Consider the following 24,439-nt stretch of genomic DNA (forward strand, 5'->3'; position numbering starts at 1 on the left):
ACGGGTGAATGGGGAGAAGAACTTGACAATGGCTGGCTCTCGGCTGAAGGTGTCATTCCCACAGGGCTCACAGCCATCATCATACTGGTAACTGTCCATCGCGGACACCTGGTCAGGTCTGCAGAAGGCCAGGCCAGAAGGTGGTTCGCCTGGGCCTGGGGGCACTGCTTTATCTCACTAGACCCATTGCTGCAGGCAAGGGGCCCAGTCTAAGCTCAGGCATCACATAGTAGGGACCTAGGAGGGTGAGTGGCACAACTCAGACCCTGTTCTCTGTCCTCCAGTTTTTGTCTCCTAAGACTGCTGCCCCCACCCCTGGAAGAGGGGCTTATGGGCTCTCTGGATACCTCTCCGGCCTTCTGTTGGTGCCCTTGGAGGAGGTGGCCCTTTGTCTTGGTGCCTGGGCTTTACCTGAACACAAAGAGGTAGCGCTCCTTGTAGCTGTTGCGTCCCAGTGGCTCACTGACTACGTAGTGATAGGTGTTGGGGTCATCCCTGGATTGAGGAAACGTCCCAGTTAGGACAGTCTGCCATCTACAGCAAGGCTCCTACCCACATCATTGTCCCTGGGGCCTAGCTGAAGTAGCACTGTGCCCTGAAGGGATGGTCACCGTCCCCCATGTGCCTTCCCAGCACCCTGCCACTGTCACCCACTGATTGAGTCTGTCCAGCAGCTTCCCCACGGCTGTCAGGTGGCTGTCTCTGACCTCCTGGACCAGGGCGATGTCGTAGCGATTCAGGATCTGGGGAAGGGGCCACAGCAGTGCTGAACAGGAGTGGGCTGGTTGGAGACCAGGATGTCTAGGCCCTGCCTACTCCAGGGGTCCCTGCAGGAGCCGAGCTGCTATTGTCCAGGGTGCTTTTAAATGTTTGGCCTGCAGCCTGATGCTGTTAGCCATAGCAGTGCCAAGGGCCCTGTCTCCCTGACTGACTGGGGAGCTAAGAGCAGAGGCCTGAGTCTGATTGCCCTCAGGACTGACCGCTGATCCAGTGTTCCCAAGGCCTGATAGAGCACCCCTGCCCCTGGGTTCCTTGGGTACAAGCTGACCTGGACCTACCTGTACAATGTAGGTGGAGAGGGTGGCATTGGACATCTTGGTCTCCCCAAAAGTCTGAATGTTGAAGGCTGCTATTCTCAGGGACAGAGCTACATGCAGCACAACAGTCATGGCGAGCAGCAAGCCCATCAGCCTAGCACCCTTCATTCTGGAGGAGGGACACTGCATGTGGGTCTAGGGCAGCAGAGACAGTACCCCATTTTTCCTCAGAGTCCACCAGGGTGGAGCTGGTGGAGCCCAATGCTGAGTGACTTGTCTGGACCGTGCTGAGCAGCCAGGGTAAGCCTCAGGCCTCTCACCAGCAACCAGAGAGCCAAACACTAGTGCCAAAAAAGGACCCCAGGGTCTCCTCACCCCTCCATCCGCCAGAAGACAAGCCCCTGTGAGGGTTACCAGTCTAAGGAGGCCCCTGGCACTCTGGTACTGGGACAGTGGCTCACTGCCTTCCCTGCTCTACACAGTAAGGACTGGCCAGGGCTTTACCCAGCTTGGCCACAATCTCTCAGCTCTTGGGGCACGAGGCACACTCACCTGAAATGTGACTTCTGCAAAGATGGAGATTCTGCTGAGTCAGGAGTAGATGTTCCTCGATACTTTCTCCCTTTGCTGCTTTAAGAAAAAAAAAATTTACAAAGGGAAGTCCATTAAGGAACACAGTTGAGAGGCTCATGCAGAGCTACTGCAGCTCTGAATCCTGCACAGAGAATGCTCGACCCCGCTAGGGTTTTAAAGGTTTCGGCAGCTGTGACTTTTCCCAGGGTATCACCTGGAGGACACAGAACAATGACACTGCCTGTGTGGCTTTCCCACACAGGTGAATGGTTGGCATGTGTTTATTTCAACAGGCACAGGTTCTTGCTGCTGTAAAAAGAACACCCGATAACATCTGCACTTGGTTTCATAAAGTCTAACAGGGCCAAAGGTTCCTGTGTCCTTCACAAACATCATTCTCCCAGGGATGGGGAGCAGGTGTGGGCTGCAGGGCAGGGCCCTGGCTATACTCCTGTATGCAGGACTTGAGATGACCTTGGAGCCAGTGGCCAAGGCCAGAAGTTGCATGTTGCTAATGGAGCCCATGGCGGCTGCTCTGTAGCTCAAGACCACACCAGGTCTCACTAGTCCCAACCCGTTTCTAAATCCATCAGCTGTTGAGGGCTACAGGCAACTTGGCTAGAAGCTGGGGCTCTCTACAGTGTACATGTGAGCTGCAGCACTGGATGCTGCAGGGCTTGGGTGCCAGGAAGGGGTAGGGACTGCAGGGCCCACCTCAGCTACCAGCAAGGCAGTGGTAAGGGGCCTTCTTGAGGCAAACAAGAGCCTGTGTGTTACAGGCACAGGTGACCTAAGTAACTGAGTTACAAGACAGACAGCAGCTGAGCGTCCATGACAGGCCTTGGGTCCAGTCACTTCTTTTTGGAATCCTTGACTTCCCCATTTGTATTCATTTCCTGTGACTGCTATAACAAGTCACCATAAACTTGGTGGCTTAAAATGACATATTTATTCTCTTAACAGTTTTAGAGGGCAGAGCCCGCAATCCACTTCAATGAGCTGAAATCAAGGTGTTACAGTGTCATATTCCCTCTGGAGACTCTAGGGGAAGGTCTTTCCTGCCTCTTCAGCTTCTGGAGGCTCCTGGTGTTCTTGGCTTGTGGCTGCATCACTCCAATCTTTGCCTCCATCTTGACATGGCCTTCTCTTCCGTGTGTCAATTCTCCCTCTGCCCCGCTCTCCTAGAGATATAGATTATTGAATTTAAGGTCCTCCTGGATAATTCAGGATCATCTCCCCATCTCAAGATGCTTAATCATGTCTGCAAAGTCCTTTTTTGCCTTAGCCCTACACACATCAGGTTTCTTTTGAAGCCATTTGTTCCTAGCCTCAGTGCTTAAGAGGACTTTTTCTTTATCCTTTCATTTTAGGCTCTTTGTGACATGCCATTACCCCTTCCTGTATCTGGAGCAGGTTTAGTTTAACCAAAGAGGGTGGCAGACTGTCAGGGTTAATGTAAAAATAGCTCACCCTGATCAAAGGAAGTTGTCTGCTATCAATGCCCATTTTCCTGCTGAACTGACTTTGAAAAATGCAAGAAGTGTCGGGCTTTCTTCTTTTGCCTGGTACCCCTTCTGTGTCTGTAGTGTGGGACCCAGCACAGGAGGAGTGCACCCCCTGGCTCACTACTATTGGTGATGGGCTTGGCCCTTGCTGTTTGCTAGGACAAGAGAATGTAAGAAATGGCAATGTGCAAATTCCAAGCCTAGATCTCTGGAGGCATCATGTACTTCTGTTTACCTCTATGGAACTTTTTACCTTCCACCACGTTAGAAGAGCATGCCCTGAGTAGCTAGCCCCTCTAGCTTGGCCCCAGAAGAGTCCCAGGGAGCAGAGCTCTCCCAGCTAACATGCAGGCCTGTGAGCAAGAGAAAAAATACATACTGTTGTACGCATTGAGTTTTGGGACTGCTTGTTACCCAGCAACAGCTGACTAATACAAATGGAAGAGAGTGACAGAAATATCAGAGGGTTACTGTTCTTCGGGATAGATGGATTTTTAAGATGTTAAATGATTCTTCTGTGGAATAATGTTATATCTATTGATCCTTAAGACACACCTAAGAGGAAAGCAGTGATGGTTTTGTCCCCTTTTTATAGATGAAGATACTGAGGCTCAAAGAGGTTGACTTCGCTGTGGATGAACCTGGTCTGGGCCCAGCTCTTCTCCAGGTTGTGCTGCCTCTCATGCAGGTCCAACTCTGAGGGCGGGCAACATGGCGACTGAGCTTGGCACTCTGTAGTAATAGGGTTGCAGTTGGGACCTTTCTTCTTATGGGTCAAGGAAAGAAGGCAAGGAATGTGGCTGGGAGCTTTCTAGAGCAGAAAGGTCAGTATCTGGTTGAGGGGAGGACAGGGGTGCTGGCAGACAGACATCAGTGTCTCATGTGCTGAGAACTAGAGGGGTGGGGCACCCATGGTGTGAACTACAGCTATGCCACCTGTGGTAAGTGTCACATGTCTGGCCAGAAGCTGGACCAGGAGCCTCCTAGATTTGCTCACATATTCCCCTGGAAAGGTCTGGCAAGCGTGTCCAGGAAAGAAACCCATAGAAGAAATCTAGGCTGATAGTCTTGCTTGGTAGTTGGGGGTCTGAATGTTGACATATTTGAAGCTGTCCCAGCCTCAGGGATTGAAAACGGCTAAAGACAGCATTTAAACCTTTTCAAAAGGCTGAGATTGGGTTCCTGGCAGCTTGAGGATCAGGTCACCTGATTCCATCTTACAGATACCATATCAAGGGACACATGAGCTGGTTAGTATTAGTGCTGACAGCCAGAGCCATCCATCAGCTTGTTTTCATCACTTTAGGAGGTTGTGGTCCTGTGAAGTTGGTTTACCTAATGAACTGTTTTTAATCCCTTCCGTATCCTCCTGCTTCATGATCAGCTGGCCTGATTTGTTGCACTTCTGTGACTTTGATCTTGGTCCCTGATTGCTGCCCTCAAGCCACCTTTGCTCCCAGACCTCCAGGCCCCCACATTCCTGCACCCGCCTTCACACGGCAAACCCTCTATCCCAGGTGCCGCGTCCTCTTTCTACCCTACTGCGTGACAAGGTCCGGAGATGGGGACAGAGGCTTCAAGGAATGCATCGTCAAGAACGAGGACGTGGCATGTGTTTAGGGATAATTGGTTTCTTAGAAATGATCCTATTAATAGGGGGAATTTGGGTAGCACAAATTCTAGTAAGTGTAAACGCTATACAAATGGATTTCCTCAAAATTGGCTCTGAGGAAAACAGTAAATTCCCCGCGTATGGAATCAGCTCTAGTCACCCTGACGTGTCCAGAATGCGTAAACCCTTTATTTGAACAATTATTAAGGGAAATTCCTTTTGACGCGCCTCTTAAAGATATTATGAATAAATTATAACAAGCTGAATACTAGAACCAGTTTATACTCCTGTTCCCACGCAGTTAGTAGAAAAATTAGTAAGGATAAGAAATTTACTCATAAGCCTGTGCCTACTATAGAAGGGCCTCCTTTTGTGGCCTAGTGGATAAATAGAAAACTCTGGTATCCACCTAGGGGGGCTAATAGTATGAAAAGATTACCTGATCTTCCTTTGCCTTATTCAGAAGCTTATAATAAAGATAGTATACATGTAGTGAATAAAGATAGAATTCATGTGCCTTATAGTAGTTTAAGTTTCATAGAAAGGCTGGCTAGGTCGGGATCTCCTTGGTGCTTAAAAACAAAGGAACAGAAACTTAGCTTATGAAAGCAGCTTTGTAAAACTGATTTTTATAAATATTTTCCTCATTACTGCACCAAGGAAACTTTTGAACAGCTATGAGAAAGGTTCAGCTTGAACTTTAGATATAGCATAAATCAAATAGCATTTAAAAGATTTCTTCAGGCAGAAAGAAGAACAATGTCTGCCCACAAGCCAATGCTTGCTGTTATGAATACATCTATCTATCACCTTTACTTAAATCAAACTGTATCTTACGTAATAGATATAAGAATTAAAAGTTTAGATTGTTCCATCAGGTAGTTCTGTTCTAATGATTGAGAGAAAAATGTACTAGTTAATCATGAACATTAATAATAATATACTCTATAAGATTTTCTGCTCCACCTAACCACAGAAATTTAACTCCCTGCTACCTTAACAACAAAGTATAATCAAATGCCAAATAAAAAGTATAAAAGTTGTACTCAAATCACAATAAAACGGAACAGTGTCACACCGCCTCTGAGCTGTGTAGTCGACTGTCTCCCGCGCCGACGCCTTGCCCACCTTCGGGGCCCCCTGGATCCTGTCGTGGCTGGACCGCGGCACCCAGGGAGGGACCCATCCCTTACCACATGGTGCAGAGCCTCCTTCGATGGGATGGTGGGCTAAATCATGCTCCCCACCACCCCCAAAAGATATCCATGTCCTAATTCTTGGAACCTATGAATATTAACTCATATGGAAAAAAAAAAAAGGACTTTGCAGATGTGATTAAGGATCTTGAGGTGAGAAGATGGTCCTGCATTATCCAACAGTGAGTGCCATGAGAACTAGCTGTGGGAGACTGGGGTGACTAGCTGCATACTATGTGGCCCAGTGGGGAGGACGTAGATACTTCACAGTTTCAGTATTATATCTTGCTACATCCCTATCCATGATTTCATGTACCTGCAAAGCTAGGTTTCTGGCAATTACTGAAAAAGCAATTACTGTGTGAAATCAATGTGAAACAGGCAAAAAGGGTGGAAGCATCCAATCTGATTCCAAGATTTAAGAAATACCAGACAGGTACACACATTCCATTTGTGAGAGAGTATAGTTAAAAATGAATTGAAAAAAAATTTTTTTTAGTGTAAGTGTGTGTGTGTGTATGTGTGTGTGTGCAGACACTTAAATTTATATGTATAGACATTTTCAAAATGTCCTAAGTTGCTAGGACATAAATACTAAGTTGTTTGGACTTACAAATATAACTGTTAGGTGTTCCTTTTGGCCTAGGAGTCCCTCAAAATAATTATTGAGCCTTAAGTAGGAATGGTCTGAATTGAGAATGTCTGAGAGCCTCTGAATCTAACATAAGGGGTCTGTCTGAGTTACTAATATATCTTCTTTTCTGGCCTTCATTATTTATAACATACTGAATATGCTGTCACAAAGAAATTTTCAAGTCTACAAACTGCTAATGAAATGAATAACTGCAGTAGAATAACATCTCAATTGTATTTAAATGTATGAGTTCATACTAATATTAAAAATTCATCAGTCACCTTTGGGAGCTGCAAGGGAGTCAATTTGTTATTTCGCAAATTGGCAAAATTAAAGAATTAAGAACCTATCCTGTCTTTCCTGTGTAAATGGTATTGCTGAGAGGAAATTTCACTATGTATTCCACTTAAGCAATGAGGAAAGACTGCTAGAATTTGAGACTGCAATTTGCAACCCTTAACGTAAGCACTGGTCATCAATGGCTACTAACTCACAAAAAACAACCAGCCTCCAGGTCAAAGAACACAACAGCACTTATGAAGAAGCTTGCCAAGATCATCTTGAATCTGATCAAACCTCTAGATCTAAATCTCACAGTCACCAGCATTATGGGGACACAGTATAATCCAGACTATGGGAAGCTACAGGACAAAGGATGGTCTCACCAATAAATTTCAAAAAGGAAAAAAAAAGAAAAGACAGAGGAGGAACTTACAGATTAAAAAGAAATGAGATATATTGCTAAATGCAATATGCGATTCTCATTAGGATTCTATGAAACGATAAATTCTTTAATCATTTAAGCAAACCTTTGCTTAACAAACAAATCATTTATGAGGACAGGGAAATTAGAACACTATTCTGGTATCTAATTAAATTATTAGAGTTTTAGGTTTGATAATGATATTATGGTTATGCTTTGAATGATCCTTAGATTTCAGTGTCACACCAGAATATTTAAGGATGAAATGATATGATGTCTGGGATTTGCTTTAAAATGTTGGCCCTGAAGCTGGGTCATGGGTACATGAAGGTTCATTATACTAGTTTCAAAATTTTGACATTCCATAAATGAAAAAATTTGCAAGCCACACAACTGAATATACAATGCATCATCCAAAAATGAAGTAACAAAAAATATTAAAAATGAAAACTCAAAATACTTTAACTGCCCAAGTTTGCATGTTAGAGCCGCTGGTATCCATGAGGAGCAGAAGGGATGACAAGGTAGGGAGAGAGCTGTGGCCTTAAGACAGGAATTGGTGGCAAATTTGATGTGGAAGGTAAAAAAGAAGGATTTGAGTTGTCAGAAATTGTGGGTTGATAGACAATGATCAGCTCTCAAGTCCTGCAGGTCTGCGGTCTTCCACCTGCTCAGGAAATAGACTTTCCTCCGAGGTGAGGCTTTGTCCCTGATTCTAATTGCAGGTGGGACACTTCCATTTGGCTCCAATGGGCTTTTTAAACTTGCTGCGGCAGAAGCAGACTTCAGACTGAGTCCCTAGTTACACCCCCATTATGGCTCTGCCTCCATCCAGATGCTCAGATACTCAATACTCATCTGGGTCCCCCTTCCCTTAACCCTGCCCCAAATGCATCTGGAGTCTGCACTCTCCCCTGGTTCTGCAGCCGCCACACTGGTCTGCCCCTGAACACACACAAAGCCTGCCAATGGTCACCCAGCACATCTTGTGACCATGTAATCAGATCACATGATTCCCCTGCTTAAAATCTGCCATCAGTTTCTCATTGTCCTTGAGATGAAAGCTGGTGCCTACCGAGACCTGTGCGATTCTAGCTCGGGGCCTCTGCCCTGTCTGGAGGGCCTGTGCCACCTTGTCATTCCCATTTCCACTCAAATGTCACCTCAGGAAGGTCATTCTCCTCCCATTCACAAGTGTCATTTTCATGACCCTTATCACTTTCTTTGTTTTAATGTATTTGCTCTTACTTGTTTATACTTGTTTAAGGCTCACCTCTGGACTGGAACACAAGCCCCACGGGAACAGAGACCTCGCCCATCTTGTCCATGAAACTGCCCCATGCCTAAAACAGTGCCTGGAACACAGGAGGCCCTCCAGACAAAAGCCGAACATGACAGCACTACATGCTCATCTCCTGTTCTCCATCTTCCTGGGTGGCCTTCCTGGCTGCATGAACTTTCCTTCTTCACAAACTCTCCTGAGAAAACACAGCAGAGCCTCCTGTCCTAAAGGGACTGCGGGGCATCCAGGTGGCCTCTGGGCACTTGGCTGGAGCTGACCAGAAGCTCTCAGGAGCCTATCGCTATTGTGGCCTCATGGGCATGCCTCCCTTCAGCTAGGCTCTACTCGGGATTCCTCGTCCTCCCAAAAGTTAGGAGACATGTCTGCTAACTCCACAGATAATGTTTTAGAGAACAAAGGGGATTCTATTCTTTATTACAGATAAAGGGCTGGTGTCTGCTGTGATATTGCTTTTTTAATCCATGTCAGTCTCTGAGGATAAGCAGTTATCTCTCAATTCAGCACACTGGCCTTGGCCCAGGACCCAGCCACAGCTTACCATCCCTCATGAATTTATTTCTGCTCATCATAAAGAAATCATTAACCCAGGATGGAAAATTTCTCAGAACAGACATCTGAATTGCTACAATCCAAAACAGCTTCACAGTCGCACTCAGCAGCAGTGCCAGCCCCTGGTTCCTCACCTCCAGCCATGCCCATGCCCGTTGTGTCAGTAGAACAGGCAGCACTTGAATTCCACAGAACGTGAAGCCTGAACAACAACGTATGCATCCCCTTTGCAAATCCAACAAGCCTCCACTGGTTCCCCAACCCCTTGCCCCCAAATGTTCCTTTTCTGTACTCTGCATTCGGGAGAGAAGCAAATGAAAAGGTATTTTCTAAGTTGTCTGTTGGAGAAGTTAGCACACCTTTAGCTTGAGCCCATGAGTACAAACACACTCGTGTCCCTGATGATGAACCTAAGGCCCTTAAGATTTCATCAGTCACAGAACTCGACTGACTAGACTCCCAATGTGCTAGCAATGTTTCCAACAAGGATGCAGTGGAAAACATTCTCCAAATTCCCAAGTCCTTTCAGTCTCTTCCCAAGCACAAAAAGCATTCTCACCATCATCCCCTCCTCATCCAAGGCTGATGATCTACAGAAGGGGCAAGCAGGGCCCTGAGGGTCAAGGGCAAGAAAGCTCACCAGATAATGCAAGCTGGTTGCACTGGTGTTTGCAAGAATGTTTGCTATTGATCTATCTTCCAGTTCACTAATCCTCTCTTCAGCTGTCTCTAACTGCTGTTAAATCCACCTACTGAATTTAAAATTTCAGTTTTGTCAAACTTTTCTGTTTTAGAATTTTCATTTAACTTTTTATTCCGATTCTCTGTGAACTCTCCATTCTATCTATTTTCTTTAATATATTAACCAGTTATTTTGAAGTCCATGTCTGATAACTCTGATATCTTAATCACTGGTGGTTCTATCACCTTTTCCCCTAGTCCTGATTCTCAGTATGCCTTGTAACCTGAGTATCAAGCACTGTGTATGACAGAATGGCAGAGAGTCAGGATGGTGTCGGCCTCCAGGGTGAGCAGCAGAGGGGCAGCCACACAGGCCAGCAGGGGCCTCAGCTGAAGCTGAGCTCATCTGCAGTCTCTGTAAAATCCAATCTATCTGTGGCTTGCCCCCACTCCCATAGTGCCCCCCAAGGGTGCCAGCCAAGATCCTGGGGTATTTCTTAGGGCCATTCCTCCTTGACAGGCTCTGAACTCTTCCCTAGCATCATGAAACTGCAAAAAACCCTGCTCTGCTTTTCGGCCACTTTGCTTCTCTTGCCTGAGCAGCTTCATCAGCAAATGTCTCAAGAGGAAACTATTGCTGAGTGTCAACTCATTTCTCTGGCCTCCTTCCTCTCAGGAATCTTGGCCCTCAAGTCCTGATGCTTCAGTAAGCCCAAACCCCCAGCTCAGTCTCCCCAGCTCTGTGAAACTGTGTAGCACTCCTCTGGCTACTCTGCCTCTTAGCAGCCACCTGTGCCCAACCCCTAAGAGAAAAGCCAGTACAGGAAGAAGGGCTCACCTCCTCAAGCTCCCTTCTAAGTCATGGCTGCTGGAATGACGGACCTCCAAGCTGATGCCTTCTGAATTATGGCCAGTTCTTTGAGTCCTCAGCAGGCGTTGTCTACTACAAGCTACTCCATGGCCAGAAGTCTGTTTTTGTTACCTGGCATGAGTCACTGAAACAGAGTTGGAAAGGACATGGGTTTATAACTAGGCAAGCTGGTCCAACTAGCATAGGTCACGTAGACATCTCTGAGCTACAAATGTTCTGTGCAGAGATATACAGCCAATGAGAAAGCCCGAAGGGACCCAGACCATTCCCCTCTGTCCAACCAAGAGTCTGTGTGTTCACTCGAATCCTATGCTATTTGGCCTCAACAGCCCAGTCCTTAAAGTAAAGATAGCACAGTGCCAGGACATGGCAATTCTACATTTTAAAAGTTCATCCTATGGTTCCTCAGAGAACAGAAACATCTGTCCTCAGCTCAGGTCTATTCCTCCACTCTTGGATAAAGAGTATTGAGGCCTGCGGACTGCCAGTGCCAGGGCTGCATACTGTCTGCCCCCTTGGCCAGATGGGCAATGCTGATTTCTGATGAGAACTGCAAGTTAACCAGTGTACTTCCTGCCCAGAACCAGCCGTGGGGTTTATCTATAGTTTGTTTCATAATGACAGTTTGAACCATGTTTCCCAAGCAGGCTCCTGCCTCGTGGCCTTCACATTGTTCCCCTACTTGAGCACTCTGCCTCCAGAGTGTTTGTCCTCCCCTTCACTCAAGCTTCTGCCCAGATGTCACTCTACCATAGCATCCCACTTAAAGTAGCATGTTTTGTCCCACCACTCTATCTCCTTTATCTTGTTTATTTTTTTCTTACCACCAATCTAACGTACAATGTTACAGTCAGTCTTATCCCACTGACCATAAGTCCCATGAGAGCTAGGACTTATGTAGCAGCACCTAAACAGGGCCTGACCCTTAGTGAGTGCTCACCAAGTACTTGCTGAATGAAAGGATGAACGTCAGATGGGTACTCATGACAGAACAACAGGTTTAGATTCACCTGACCCTCTTCAGCTGGGCTGATTGTCCCCATTTAAGTTTGAGCATCTCCTACAAGGGGAGCTGACTTGGTTCTCTGATGAATGAGTGAAGGGACAGGCTTCTGTCATTGGGCCAGGCTCCTCAGCCTCCATGTCCTAAATCTTGGTGGAACAAAGGCTTGTAACTGAGGGTAATAAGGGAGCACCAAAGCTACAGCTCCTAACAGCAGGGGAGAGAGGTACCTTGTGGGCTAAGGAGCCCTCAGAGCATCACTCAAGTAAAGCCTGGCCAGAAAGCAGAGTTCAGAACCACTCTGCTCTGTCATAGAGGTCCCAGGAGAAAGGTTGAAGACTGCTGGACAGGAGACCTTGGAGAGGAATTGGGGTCTCCATGGAGATTACAGGGGCAAATGGCCCCAGAGGCCAAAACTTGTGTGATGGTGTTGCCCCACCTCAGCTCTCACTACGAAGCTTCACACTTGAGTCTCAAGTGCCTTTTCCAACGCCACCCACTCCTTCCTAGATGGGCCAGCTGGGGAAGGATGGTCCCACTGTCTGCCCCACATCCCTTTGTCACCATGTCCATGAGTTCCTCACCCTCTGCTCACCTTCCATGCTCTGAGCATCTCTGCTCCTCAGAGTGCTGGACGCAGAGGTGATGTAGCCCTGCCAGTGGCCAGTGGGGAGGACACTAGAGTCCCCAAGCTTCCTTGAGTGCTTCTCCCTGCACCACCATGGGAAATCATAAGCTACAATATTCCTATAGCTCAATTCTTTTGGAGGTGGCAACATGTGCAGTGAGACCCTGTGGGGAGCTCAGGTGTGTGAGGAGGAAGGCTCCCACTGAACCATCTTCCCATAGTGCCTCAGCCTTCCCTCTAACTATCCTCCAAGACAGTTGCCTTGTCAGGCCCGTAGTCAGTGAAGGATGCTGTGCTTATCCTGCCCCACCGAGGGGGGTGCCCAGAAGGCCACCCTGTGCTGGGCATCCGATTATGGGCAGACACAGGGCCCTGCCTCCATTCTCCTCTCAGAAGCCTAGCGAGAGGCCTAAGGTGCATAGAGTCCCAGCTGTGGGAACAAGAAAGCACTCCCAGGAGAAGACAGGAAAAGCAGCTGCAGAGACCTCAACTTCCTTGAGAATTTCAGGCTCTGGGCTCTGGGAAGCAGCTTTGGTTCTCGCTTCGCTTCTATACAACTTTAGAACACTCTACTTACCTTGTGAGGCTGGCTTTCCCTCCCGGCAACTTGCATGGTAGCACAGCTGCCAGTAACAGGTCAGTGCTCCTCCTCAAGTGCAGAGGTGTAGCAGGGCAGCACTGGCCACCACCAGCTACCTCGACCTAGCTGTAGTCATGGACAGGGCCTCAGGTAGGAGAGGTGGTCAGAGGCCAGGGAAAGGTGGCCTTGTTGGTCCAGCTCTCCGTCATCTGAAGACTGCTGGAGTCAGGGTGGGCCATGGAGGCAGGGCAGGGCTTTGATCACAGGCAATCGGCTCCTTTCCTCACACGGCTCCTGTCAGGAGACACTGATTTTCGCAGGCACCTCAGTCTACCAGTGACAAAGCCACAGAAGCTGACAAAACACGAGCCTGCTGGGGTAGGGAGGGCAACACCAGGCTGCCACCATGTCACTGCCTCACAGCCTGTGCCATCTTGCTGATCCCACTCATGCCGTGACTGGTTAAAAAAAGAAGAAAAAAGGGAGTGTTAACAATGTCAGTCAGGTTAGCCAGAAGGTACCACCTGTTCTGAAACTTCACCAAACTCCTGACAGCTGTTCCATTTGTTTGTTCACTTGTTTATACACTCATTCAAGATAGAGTACAAGGGATCCTGAACAATGAGAAAACTGGACAAGAGATGATGCAATGGTTTTCAGTCCTTGGACAACAGTGCAGGACAGTGATTCCCAAGAGAAGGGAAACTGAGAGATTGAGCCCTATGACTATACCACCTACAGCTGAGGCAGTTTCCAAGCTGCAATGCAAGGAGGGGAAACTCAAGACAGACCCAGCCATCTACCTGAAGGAGGAGACAACGTTAGGTAGGGAGGCCCAGGAAGCCCAAAGTGTTGGGGGATGGGGTTGCACAGACAGCAGAGCTCCAGGATCTGTAAAGGGTCCCCCTGAGTCTTCAGCTGAGGACAGGTTTGTACATGTGTGAGAGAAATTATGTGAGGAGGCCAGGGCAAGAATCCCTAGAAAAGAGCAGAGAGAATAATCCTCAGAGCTCACACAGGGATGAGGATATTTTGTGTTCCCACAAGCCATCTGGAAAGACCTCCTAAGTCACAGGGTACTGGGCAGAATCTTCAGAAGGGCATCACCCTTAGTGATGGGGCTTAAATTGGCTGTGGACCAAAGCCAGCTCTGGACTCACCCTAATAAAGCTCAGAAGCAAGCCTATAAGGATCAACTGATGCCAAGGAACTTCACTGTATGCCAGACCAAGATCAACACTATTTGAAGGAGTATAACAAAACCCAGCAGCCAACAACAGACATTCACAATGTCCAGCATCCCATAAGAAAATGGCCAGATCTATCCATCAGAGTCCAGCCAAGAGACAGAAATCGCATGGTATTTTAAACAAAGGAAGTTTAGTATAAAGAATTATTAACTATTTACAGAAAATTACCTAAATGGGAACAAAAGAGAACTCTACGGAATACACTAGGGTGAAGAGAAGTACCTAAGTGAAGGATTCTGATCTGGGATATGGGTGGTCACAGCCCACTGGATGTGAAGTTCACTGGGCTCTCCCAGGCCAAGACTGGGGGTTGACAACCATCTACAAGGATGTCAACAAAATTATCTGGGAAGCTGTCTGCAGAGAGTGCTGAGAAGCCACCAAGTTGGCTTATTACCACAAGGTGGAGGTATTGAGGAACTCACCAAAAAGCTACCAGAAGGTCAGTGGGGGTTCCTGTGAAATTTGCCTGGCAGTGCCTGCCCTCTTCCAAATATATAAAGGACTTTACTGCTGGCATCTATGGGAGTGCTGCTGACTTTGCAGCTATGAAGCTGCCTCAGTGGGTATGAGTGCCCCTATGTGTACCACATGCCGGCCCACATCACATAACAGGAATAATCAAAGCACCTAGAACCTGGAAAAGAGACCCCTTCTCCTCAACATCCTTCATTGACAAAGATTAGCATCAAGTTAGCTGGCAAGGGAGAAATGTTCCAGTATTATAAGCAGGCAATGAAGGGTGAATTGATAACTACTACATCAGGCATGCAAACATGACCTAAGACCATAAGAAAAATCAATCAATAAAAACTGACCTAAAAATAATAGAGATAAAGGAACAAGCAAACAAGGACAATAAAACATATTATAAACATGCTTCATATATCTGGGAAGGTAGAAGAAAACATGAATTTGGTTTAAACAGAAATAGAAAATAGAAAAGATAAATAGAAAATATAAAAAAGACCCAATGGAACTTCTGGAGATGGTAAAAACAATATCTGAAATTAAAAAAAATAATAAAACACAGTATGGGATTAATATCAGATAGACACTGAAAAAGAAAAGATCAGAGTTCAAAGGCATAGCAAATAAAACTATTCCAATAAAGCATACAGAGAGAGAGAGAGAAAAAAAAAAAAAATCAGACACTACCAAGCAGTGCATGGAACTAGAGTCCCAGAAAAAGGCTGAAAAGGAAACAAGCAATATCTGAAAAAATAATAAGCAAAATCTCACAAATATGATGAAAACTATACATTCGCAGATCCAAGAGGCTCACTAAAACCAAAGCAGAATAAACCTCAAGAAAATACCATCAAGGCAGATTATAATCAAGCTGTTAAAAATCAGAGTTAAAGAAAAAAATCTTAAAAGCAGCTTGGCTTCAAAAAGCACATTATGTGCAGATAAATTAAGATAAGGATGACAAGTAACTTCTGGTTTAAGTCAGAGACAATGGAATGACATCTTAAAGTACTGAAAGAAAAAAAGATGTCAACTGGAATTCTTTTTATTCCACTTCTGAGTATGTACCTGAAGGAAACTAAAACACTAATTGAAAAAGATATATGCACCTCTATGTTCATTGCAGCATTATTTACACCAGCCAAGATACAGAAGCAACCTAGTTGTCCATCAACAGATGAATGGATAAGAATGCTGTATACACACACATACATATATGTGTGTGCGTATGTATATATGTGATGGACTACACGTGTGTGTGTATGTATATATGTGATGGACTATACACACATTTATATATGATAGAATATTATTCAACAAGAAAAAAGGATGAAATCTTGCCATGTGTGAAAAATGGGTATTATGCTAAGTGAAAAAAGTCAGAGAAAGACAAATACCATATGATTTCACATACATAGAATCTAAAAAAATAAAACAGAAATAGACCCACTGACACAGAGACCAAACTGAGGTTGCCAGAGGGGAGGGGGATGTGGGGATAGGTGAAAAAGGTGAAGGTGAATAAGAGGTACACCACAACGAATATGTCAATATGTTAACTTTGCATGGTGACCTATGGTTACTAGACTTATCAAGGCAATCACATCATAAGGTATATAAACGTTGAATCACTATGCTGTATACCTGAAACTAATATAATATTGTATGCCAACTACACACTGATATTTTTGAATGGGTAGATAGATTAGATAGGTAAGTAGGTAGGTAGATGGATAGACAGATAGAGGCAAGGTACTTCCATTTTCCAGTCTTGCAAGTAAGGAGCTTGAAAGTTGTCACTACCATCCTTACGATAAAAAATAAAAAATAAAAAAAAAGCTGAAAGAACTGAAAAACAACTCTTTTTAGATCTATCAGAAAATTGAGGCCACAGGACAAAACACTGCCCAAATAACTGGAGAGACAGACAAGCAGACACAGAGAATCACAGCTTACTGGAGCAGACCCCGGAGAAGAAGGTGGGGTAGGAAAAATGAAAGATGAATTGATGGACGCTCAATGTGAACAAATTTGAGAGTTAATAAATCTCAAAGGAAGGCCCATTCTTAGGGGTACCCACATACTTTTATGAGCTTTACCTCCAGGAGCCCTACCAGGTTCTCACAGTGAAGGTTAGAAAAAAAAGACCTTGTGCTTCTGGGAGAGGAAGGGGAAAAGCAGACACATTTTGAGATAACCAGAGTATTCTATTCTTAACAAGGCTTGTCCTCAAGGGAAACACTTACCAGAACCTAACTTATTCTGGTTTTACCAGAACCTAACTGACTTAGAGAAAAAGAAATGTCCAACTCTAGCCCCCTCTGCCTTCCTGTTTCACATAAGGGGAAAAAATCCAAACAGAAAAGCAATTGCTAAGGTCACAGGTTTACTAAAGACCTAACCACAGAACTATAGAACACTTCTCTTCCTTACTATCACATCAGTAGGGCCCCTGTATAATGACAGGTGAATACAATGGAAAAAACTGCACTTCTCAGACCTAATTTATCTCTAGGAAACCCCAAAGACAACAGAGAAGACAAAAACAAGGACACCAGAGGAAATTTTAGCTCTAATACCTACAGCTACAGCAAACAGTAAACATGGCCTAATTTCTAGTCAGATAAACATAAAACCTCACACTGAAGGCCTACTCTCCCCAGTTCCATTTACCCAGTGCATCATGTCTAGTGTTCAGGAAATTCCAAAGCATACTAAAAGAAAAAATCAAGACTTTGAAGAGAAAGAAGCATCAGATCCAGACTCAGAGATGTCAGGTATAATTATTAAATTGGGAATTTAAAGCAACTATGATTGGTATGTTAAGGGCTCTAAGGAAAAAATGTACGGCATGCAAGATCAGATGGGTAATATAAGCAGAGAGATGAAAACTTTAAGAAATAATAAAAAAAGAAATACTAGCAACCAAAAATTGTAACAGAAATGAATACTTTTGAAGGGCTCACTGACAGACTAGACGGCCACCCCAGTCGTAATCGATGGTAGAAGAACAAATGCAAAATTGTTTGTCCAATTGGCCATTTAAGTTTAATAGTAAAAGACTATTTAATGATTACAATGCATCCCAAAACCTTCGGAAAGAAAGGAGCATCTTTTGTGGACCATTTGGGTTTGTGTGTGGCAGTTTTTAAGTTATTAGTTTTTATTTTTAATTAATTTAATAACATTGGTTAATGAAATCCAGTAAGTTTCAACTATACACTTAGACAGTAAGGTATATTATGTTTACACTGTGTTCACCTCTCATAGTTAATTTCTTTCTGTCATCACATATTTGACCCCCTTAATCCCATCTACCACCCCTCTTCCCCCTCCCCCTCCCCTCTGGTAACCACTAGTCTATTGTCCATGCCCATGAGTCTCTGCTTGTTTGTCCTGTTCATTTGTTGCTTTTAGGTTTATATCCCGCACATAAGTGATATCAGGTAGTTTTCAACTTTTTCTGTCTGGCTTATTTTGCTTAGCATGATTATCTCAAGGTCCATCCATGTCGTCAAATGGCAGTATTTCATCTCTTCTTATGGCTGAATAATATTCCATTCTATATATGTACCACAGCTTCTTTAGCCAATCATCTATCGTAGGACACTTCAGTTGCTTCCATGTCCTGGCCATTATGAGTAATGCTGCTATGAACATCGGTGTGCAAATAAATATCTTTTGGGATATGAGTTTTCAAGTCTTTGGAGTAAATATCCAATAGAGGGATTGCTAGATCATATGGTAGATCAATTCTTAGTTTTTTGAGGAGCCCCATACTGTTTTCCATAGTGGCTGTATGAATTTACAGTCCCACCAGCAGTATATAAGGGATCCTTTTTTGCTGTATCCCCTCCAACATGTTATTACTTGTCCTGTTGATTATAGCTATTCTAATAGGTATGAGATGGTATCTCATTGTGATTTTGATTTGCATTTCCCCAGTAGCTAGCAATGTTGAGTATCTTTTCATATATCTGTTGGCCATTTTATTTCCTCTAGGGAGTAGTGTCTGTTCAGGTCCTCTTCCCATTTTTTGATTGGATCGTTTGTTTTTTGTTATTATTGAGTCCTATGAGTTCTTTGTATATTTTGGATATTAGGCCCTTATCAGAGGGGTTGCTTGCAAATATATTTTCCTATTAGGATGGCTGTCTTTTTTAGCTTGTTGATGGTTTCTTTTGCTGTGCAGAAGCTTTTTAGTTTGATCTAGTCTCATTTATTTATTTTTGTTTTTACTTCCCTTGCTTTTGAGGTCAAATTCATAAAATCCTCTTTAAGTCCCAGGTCCTTGAGTATAATTCCTGTTTTCTTCTATGCATTTTATTGTTTCAGGTCTTATAGTCAGGTCCTTAATCTATTTTGAGTTAATTTTGGTGTGTGGTGATAAACAGCCTAGTTTCATTCTTTTGCAAGTGACATTCCAGTTTTCCCAGCACCATTTATTTAAGAGGCTTTCCTTTCTCCACTGTATGTTTTTGGCTTTGTTGTCAAAAATTATTTGCCCATATAAATATGGGTTTACTTCTGGACTCTCAATTCTGTTCCACTGGTCCATGTGTCTGTTTTTCTGCTAATACCATTCTGTTTTGATTACTGTCGCTTTGCAGTGTAATTTGAGGTTGGGCAAGAGTGATACCTCTAGCCTCGTTCTTTTTTCTCAGGATGGCTTTGGCAATTTGGGGTCTTTTGTGCCTCCATACAAAACTGACGTTTTTTGTTCTATTTCTTTAAAAAATGCTGATAGAATTTTGATGGAGATTGCATTAAATCTGTATAATGCTTTAGGTAATATGGTCATTTTAACTATGTTGATTCTTCCAATCCAAGAACATGGAATATCTCTTCATTTCTTTGTATCTTCTTTGATTTCTTTTAATAGGGTCTTACAGTTTTCATTATATAGGTCCTTCACCTGTTTCATCAGATATACTCCTAGGTATTTTATTCTTTTCGTTGCAATTGCAAAAAAAATATTTTTTCCACTTCTTTTTCTGACACTTCGTTATTCGAGTATAGGAATGCTATGGATTTTTTAACATTGATTTTGTATCCAGAAAGCTTATTGTATGTGCTTACTGTTTCCAATAGTGTTCTTGTGGAGTCTTTAGGGTTTTCTATATAGAGAATCACATCATCCGCAAATAGTGATAGTTTGACTTTTTCGTTTCCTATTTGGATGCCTTCTATATCTTTGCCTTATTGCACTCGCTAAGACTTCCAATGTTATATTGAATTTACAGTGGTGATAGTGGACAGCCTTGCCTTGTTCCTGATCTTAGACGGCAGGTTTTTAGTTTTTCACCATAAGGTGTAACTTTTGGCTGAGGGTTTGTCATATATGGCCTTTATTATGTTAAGGCACTTTCCTTCTATACCAATTTTGTTAGGTGTTTTGATTGTAAATGGATGCTGTATCTTGTCAAAGAATTTTTCTGCATCTATTGATATGATCATGTGAGTCTCATTTTTTAATTTGTTTATGTGGTGTATCATGTTAATCTATTTGTGTATGTTGAACCATCCCTGTGCCTCTGGGATGAAGCCCACTTGATCGTGGTGTACAATCTTTTTAATATGTTGTTGTATTCAGTTCGCTAGTATCTTATTTAGGAATTTTGCATCTGTGTGATACCGGTCTGTAGTTTTCTTCTTTTTTTTTTTTGTATGATATTTACCAGGTTTTGGTATCAGGATAATATTGGCCTCATAAAATGAGTTAGGAAGTATTGCCTCCTCTTTGATTTTTTTGGAAGAGTTTGAGAATAGGTATTAAATCTTCTTTGAATGTTTGGCAGAATTCATTGGTGAAGCCATCTGGTCCTGGGCTTTTACTTCTGGGTAGGTTTCTGATAATTGTTTCAATTTCCATACTGCTAATCGATCTATTTAGATTTTCTAGTTTTTCTAAGTACTGGTTCATTTCTTCTAGTTATTAAATTTGGTGTTACATACTTTTTCATAGTATTCTCATATGATCCTTTGTATTTCTGTAGTGTCTGTCATAATTTTCTCTTTCGTCCCTGATTTTATTTGTGTCCTTTCTCTTTTTTCTTAGCGAGTCTAGCCAAGGGTTTGTCAATTTTATTAACCTTCTCAAAGAATCAGCTCTTTGTTGCATTTCTTTTTTTTTTTTTTTCAATTTCATTTATTTCTGCTCTAATTTTGATTATTTATTTCCTTCTGCTGACTTTAGGGTTCATTTGTTCTTTCTTTTCTAGTTTTTTAAGATGAAGCGTTAGGTTGTTTATTTGGGCTTGTTCTTGTTTTTGGAGATAGGCCTGTAATGTTATGAACCTTCCTCTTATGACCACTTTTGCCATGTCCCCAAAATGTTGATATGTTGTCCTATCATTACCATTCGTTTCTATGTATCTCTTGATCTTTTTATTTCTTCTCTGACCCAGTTATTCTTCAGTAGTATGTTGTTTAATTTCCATGTTGTATTTGTGGTTCTTCATGCTTTCTTTTTGCTATTGATCTCTAGTTGCAAAGCATTATGATTAGAGAATATGGTTGGTATGATTTCAACCTCTTATATTTGTTGAGGCTAGCTCTGTGTCTCAGTATGCGGTCAATCCTTGAGAATGTTCCATGTGCACTAGAGAAGAATGTATAAGCAGCTGTTTTGGGATGGAAGGCTCTGTAAATGTCAATTATGTCCAGCTGGTCTAATGTGTCACTTAAGGATGTTATTTCTTACTGATTTTCTGTTTGGATGATCTGTCCATATCCGACAGTGGGGTATTTAGGTCTCCTACTATGATAGTGTTTTGGTCTGTTTCTCCCTTTAGTTCTGTTAGTAATTGCTTTATATATTTCGGGGCTCCCTAATTGCTCCCAATAGATATTAATATGTTATATCTTCTTGGCGCATGATTCTCTTTATCATTATGAAATGTCCCTCAGTATCTTTATCTTTTTTATTTTTAAGTCTATTTGCTCTGCTACTCCCACTTTTCTCTGAATGTCATTTACTTGAAATATCATTTTCCACCTTTTCATTTTTTTTTTTTTTTAGGTGAAGTAACCCTTAATTGACCTCACAGACACAAGGACCTTGTCAGCTTACAATTCCTTTTTATTTTTTACACCTATAGCACCTGGTCTTCCTAGGTGGTCTCCCATCCAAATACTAACCAGGCCCGACCCTGCTTAGCTTCTGAGATTAGATGGGATCGGGCTTGTTCAAGGTAGCATGGCCGTAGATCCACCCTTTCATTTTGAGTTTATATTTGTCTTTGGAACTGAGATGTGTTTCCTGGAGGCAGTATATGGTTGGGTTTTGTTTTTTGATCCAATCTGCAACTCTGTGCCTTTTTGGTGAGTTCAGTACATTTACATTTCGGGTGATTATTGAAATATGAGGTCTTATAGCCATTTTATCTTTTGCTTTCTGGTAGCTCAGTGTTTCCATTGCTTCCTTGTCCTTGTGTTTCTCTTTTCTTTATTTTGGTTGGCTTTTGTGGGTTTTCCCTCTGGTCCTTCTTGTTTTATGTTATATACTTCAGCTCTGAATCTTTGGCGTGTGGTTACCATTACAAATATGTAAAGGATAGTTATCTATATACAGTCGTCCGTTTTGTTCTGCGCGTGCCTTATCGCCATTCCCCTTTGCAAATTTGGATCTTTGAATCCTCATTTTTTCAGTCATTGTTGTCTCAATTTGTCCCTATGTACGCTGAACGTTCATGACTATCTTGCTATAGCAAATCTCTTCTTGTTTAAACTTATAATGTCCTGTTCTTAGTCAGGGTTGCACTCTTCTGCTTCTATGTGCCTGCTAGTCGCCTTACTCCTAGCTATGGATTTCTTTCATCATTTTGTTTTAGGTGAGACGACTCCTTTCAGTATTTCCTGTAATGCAGGCCTCATAGTGGAGAATTCCCTCAATTTCTGTATGTCTGGAAAGGTGTCTATTTCTCCTTCATATCTAAAGGAGAGCTTACCTGGATATATTATTCTTGGCTGGTATTTCCTTTCACTTAATAGTCTGAATATTTGATTCCACTCCTTTCTGGCTTTTAAGGTTTATGCTGAGAAATCTGATAATAATCTAATGGGTTTTCCTTTATAAGTTACCATCTTCTTTTCCCTGGCCATCCTGAGAATTCTGTCTTTGTCACTGATTTTTGATAATTTTAATGCAATGTCTTGGTGAAGGCTTTTCTGGGTTAAGATAACTGGGTGTTCTGTTGACTTCTTGAATTCCAAGCTCCACCTCATTTCTTAGATTTGGGAAATTCTCATCAACTATTTGTCTGAAATGCTTTCTAATCCCTGCTCCTTTTCCTCCCCTTCGATATTGCCCATTATTCTTATATTTCCTCTCCTGACGGTATCAGCCAGTTGTTGTATTTCTCTTTCATTATCTTTCATTCTTTGGTTTCTCTCTTCTTCCGATTTCTTTCTAGATTTCTGTCTTCAATATCACTGATCCTTTCCTTCATTTGGTTGACTCTATTTCCCAAGCTTACTATTTCATTTTTCAACTCTGCAGTGTGTTTTTAATCTCCAGAAGTTGTATTCTGTTCTTTTTGAGGGTTTCAATCTAGTTGCTAAAGAACTCATTCTGCTCATCTAGTGTTTTTTTCAATTCCTCAAATTGTTGATATGACACATTTTGGAATTCACTGAGTTTTTCCAGAAGTACCATCCTGAATTCTCTGTCATTTAAGTTGCATATTTCTATGTCTGTAAGCTTATTTTCTGGAGATTTTTCTCTTTCTCTCTGAGATACCGTGTCACCTTGGTTGTTCATGGTTTTTAAAGGACTATTTCTCCGCCTGGGCATTAATGGAAGTGTATTCTGCTCCCCTCCCAACCCCAAAAGAAGATTTATTATATAAAGGTCATTTTTCTTTTGGTTTCCAGTAGGTGGCGTCTAAGCCTCTTGGATCTCTGCTTTGTATAAAGCCTTAATAATGCCTTTTTTTTTCCTTATAGATGTTTAATCGTACTCGCTACTCTCAGTCTCTGTCCCTGTCAGTGTTAGCGACAGTTTCAGTAGCATTTGGTCAGATTCCCCTAGGGCTCCGGGGTGTTCGGACTTGGAGGATATGGGGATAGGGGTCCTCTGGGTTGGGAGCTGTGGTTCAGCCTCAGTTTTGCAACCACAGCTGGTAAAAATCAATCTCTGCCATCCCTGCTTCTCTGCTCTGATTACTGGGCCCTGCTGCCGGCCTGTGGAGCTCACAACTCTCTCAGGCAGGGCTGTTCAGGGACCTTGCTGCACCTTCTCTCCTCTTCCTTGTCCTACAGGGAGCGCCAGCTACAAGAGGCAGCTTCTCTGTATTTCCCAGTCCACCAACTGACACCCGGGGTTCTGACCTGTGGTAGCTCTTAGGCACAGATCCCATACTCAGATGTGCTGGTGTGCAGTTTGGGTGTTTTTTGTTACGTTTTAGATGTTCAGCTTATTGTTGCTTCAAGGGGAGAGATCTAGGAACATCTCACTCCACCATGTTTCTCCAAACTCAAGTTATTAGTTTTTTAAATCAGTACTTTTTAATGGAAACAGCTTGACCAAGAAATGTCATAGAATTTTGAGACACATTAAAACAAAGTAATAAGAAACTTGTGCATTCCTTTGGTCAAGACTGTAACTTCCTATATTATTACTTCGACTTAAAGACTTAAAAGAGTTATCTGTAACCAATTTCTGGTGTTACATCTGCTGAAACTGAATTTGGTAATTCTGGGTTAACATTTTTTTTTTCCTGGGTGGAAACTGAGGGTTTTTTAAAACTTGTCTTAAGGGGTGGAATCAAAGCTATGGCAGGGGTCTGTTGGTGCAACACTTCATAGGTCAGGACAGATAAGCAAAGAATAACTTTATGTGTA

At 43.1% G+C, this 24,439-nt stretch overlaps 1 protein-coding gene and 1 pseudogene across 22 annotated transcripts in view; both read right to left on the reverse strand.

Moving 5' to 3' along the window:
- Positions 1 to 24,439, reverse strand: part of DNASE1 (deoxyribonuclease 1) — a 73,408-nt gene that overhangs the window by 20,428 nt on the left and 28,541 nt on the right. For 16 of the 22 annotated variants that reach the window (XR_002776528.1, XR_002776527.1, XR_002776529.1 and 13 more), the window contains exons 2-9: positions 12,873 to 13,333; positions 10,632 to 10,788; positions 2,673 to 2,791; positions 1,590 to 1,664; positions 1,059 to 1,206; positions 655 to 743; positions 412 to 495; positions 3 to 118 (exon numbers count right to left, since the gene is read on the reverse strand). Coding sequence is in view for 17 of the 22 variants with exons in the window: in XM_023521204.1 (XP_023376972.1) it covers positions 3 to 118; positions 412 to 495; positions 655 to 743; positions 1,059 to 1,206; positions 1,590 to 1,664; positions 2,673 to 2,740 (580 nt within the window). In the remaining 5 variants the exon portion in view is untranslated. Of the gene's footprint in view, positions 1 to 2; positions 119 to 411; positions 496 to 654; positions 744 to 1,058; positions 1,207 to 1,589; positions 1,668 to 2,672; positions 2,792 to 3,670; positions 4,626 to 10,631; positions 10,789 to 12,872; positions 13,334 to 24,439 lie in introns of those variants that run through there. The other 6 variants (XM_011376505.1, XM_023521207.1, XM_023521205.1 and 3 more) reach the window with 6 other exon arrangements.
- LOC111730075 lies at positions 21,688 to 21,806 on the reverse strand (annotated as a pseudogene).

This window comes from Pteropus vampyrus, unplaced genomic scaffold (genome assembly GCF_000151845.1).
Source record: "Pteropus vampyrus isolate Shadow unplaced genomic scaffold, Pvam_2.0 Scaffold300, whole genome shotgun sequence".
Taxonomy (NCBI): domain Eukaryota; kingdom Metazoa; phylum Chordata; class Mammalia; order Chiroptera; family Pteropodidae; genus Pteropus; species Pteropus vampyrus.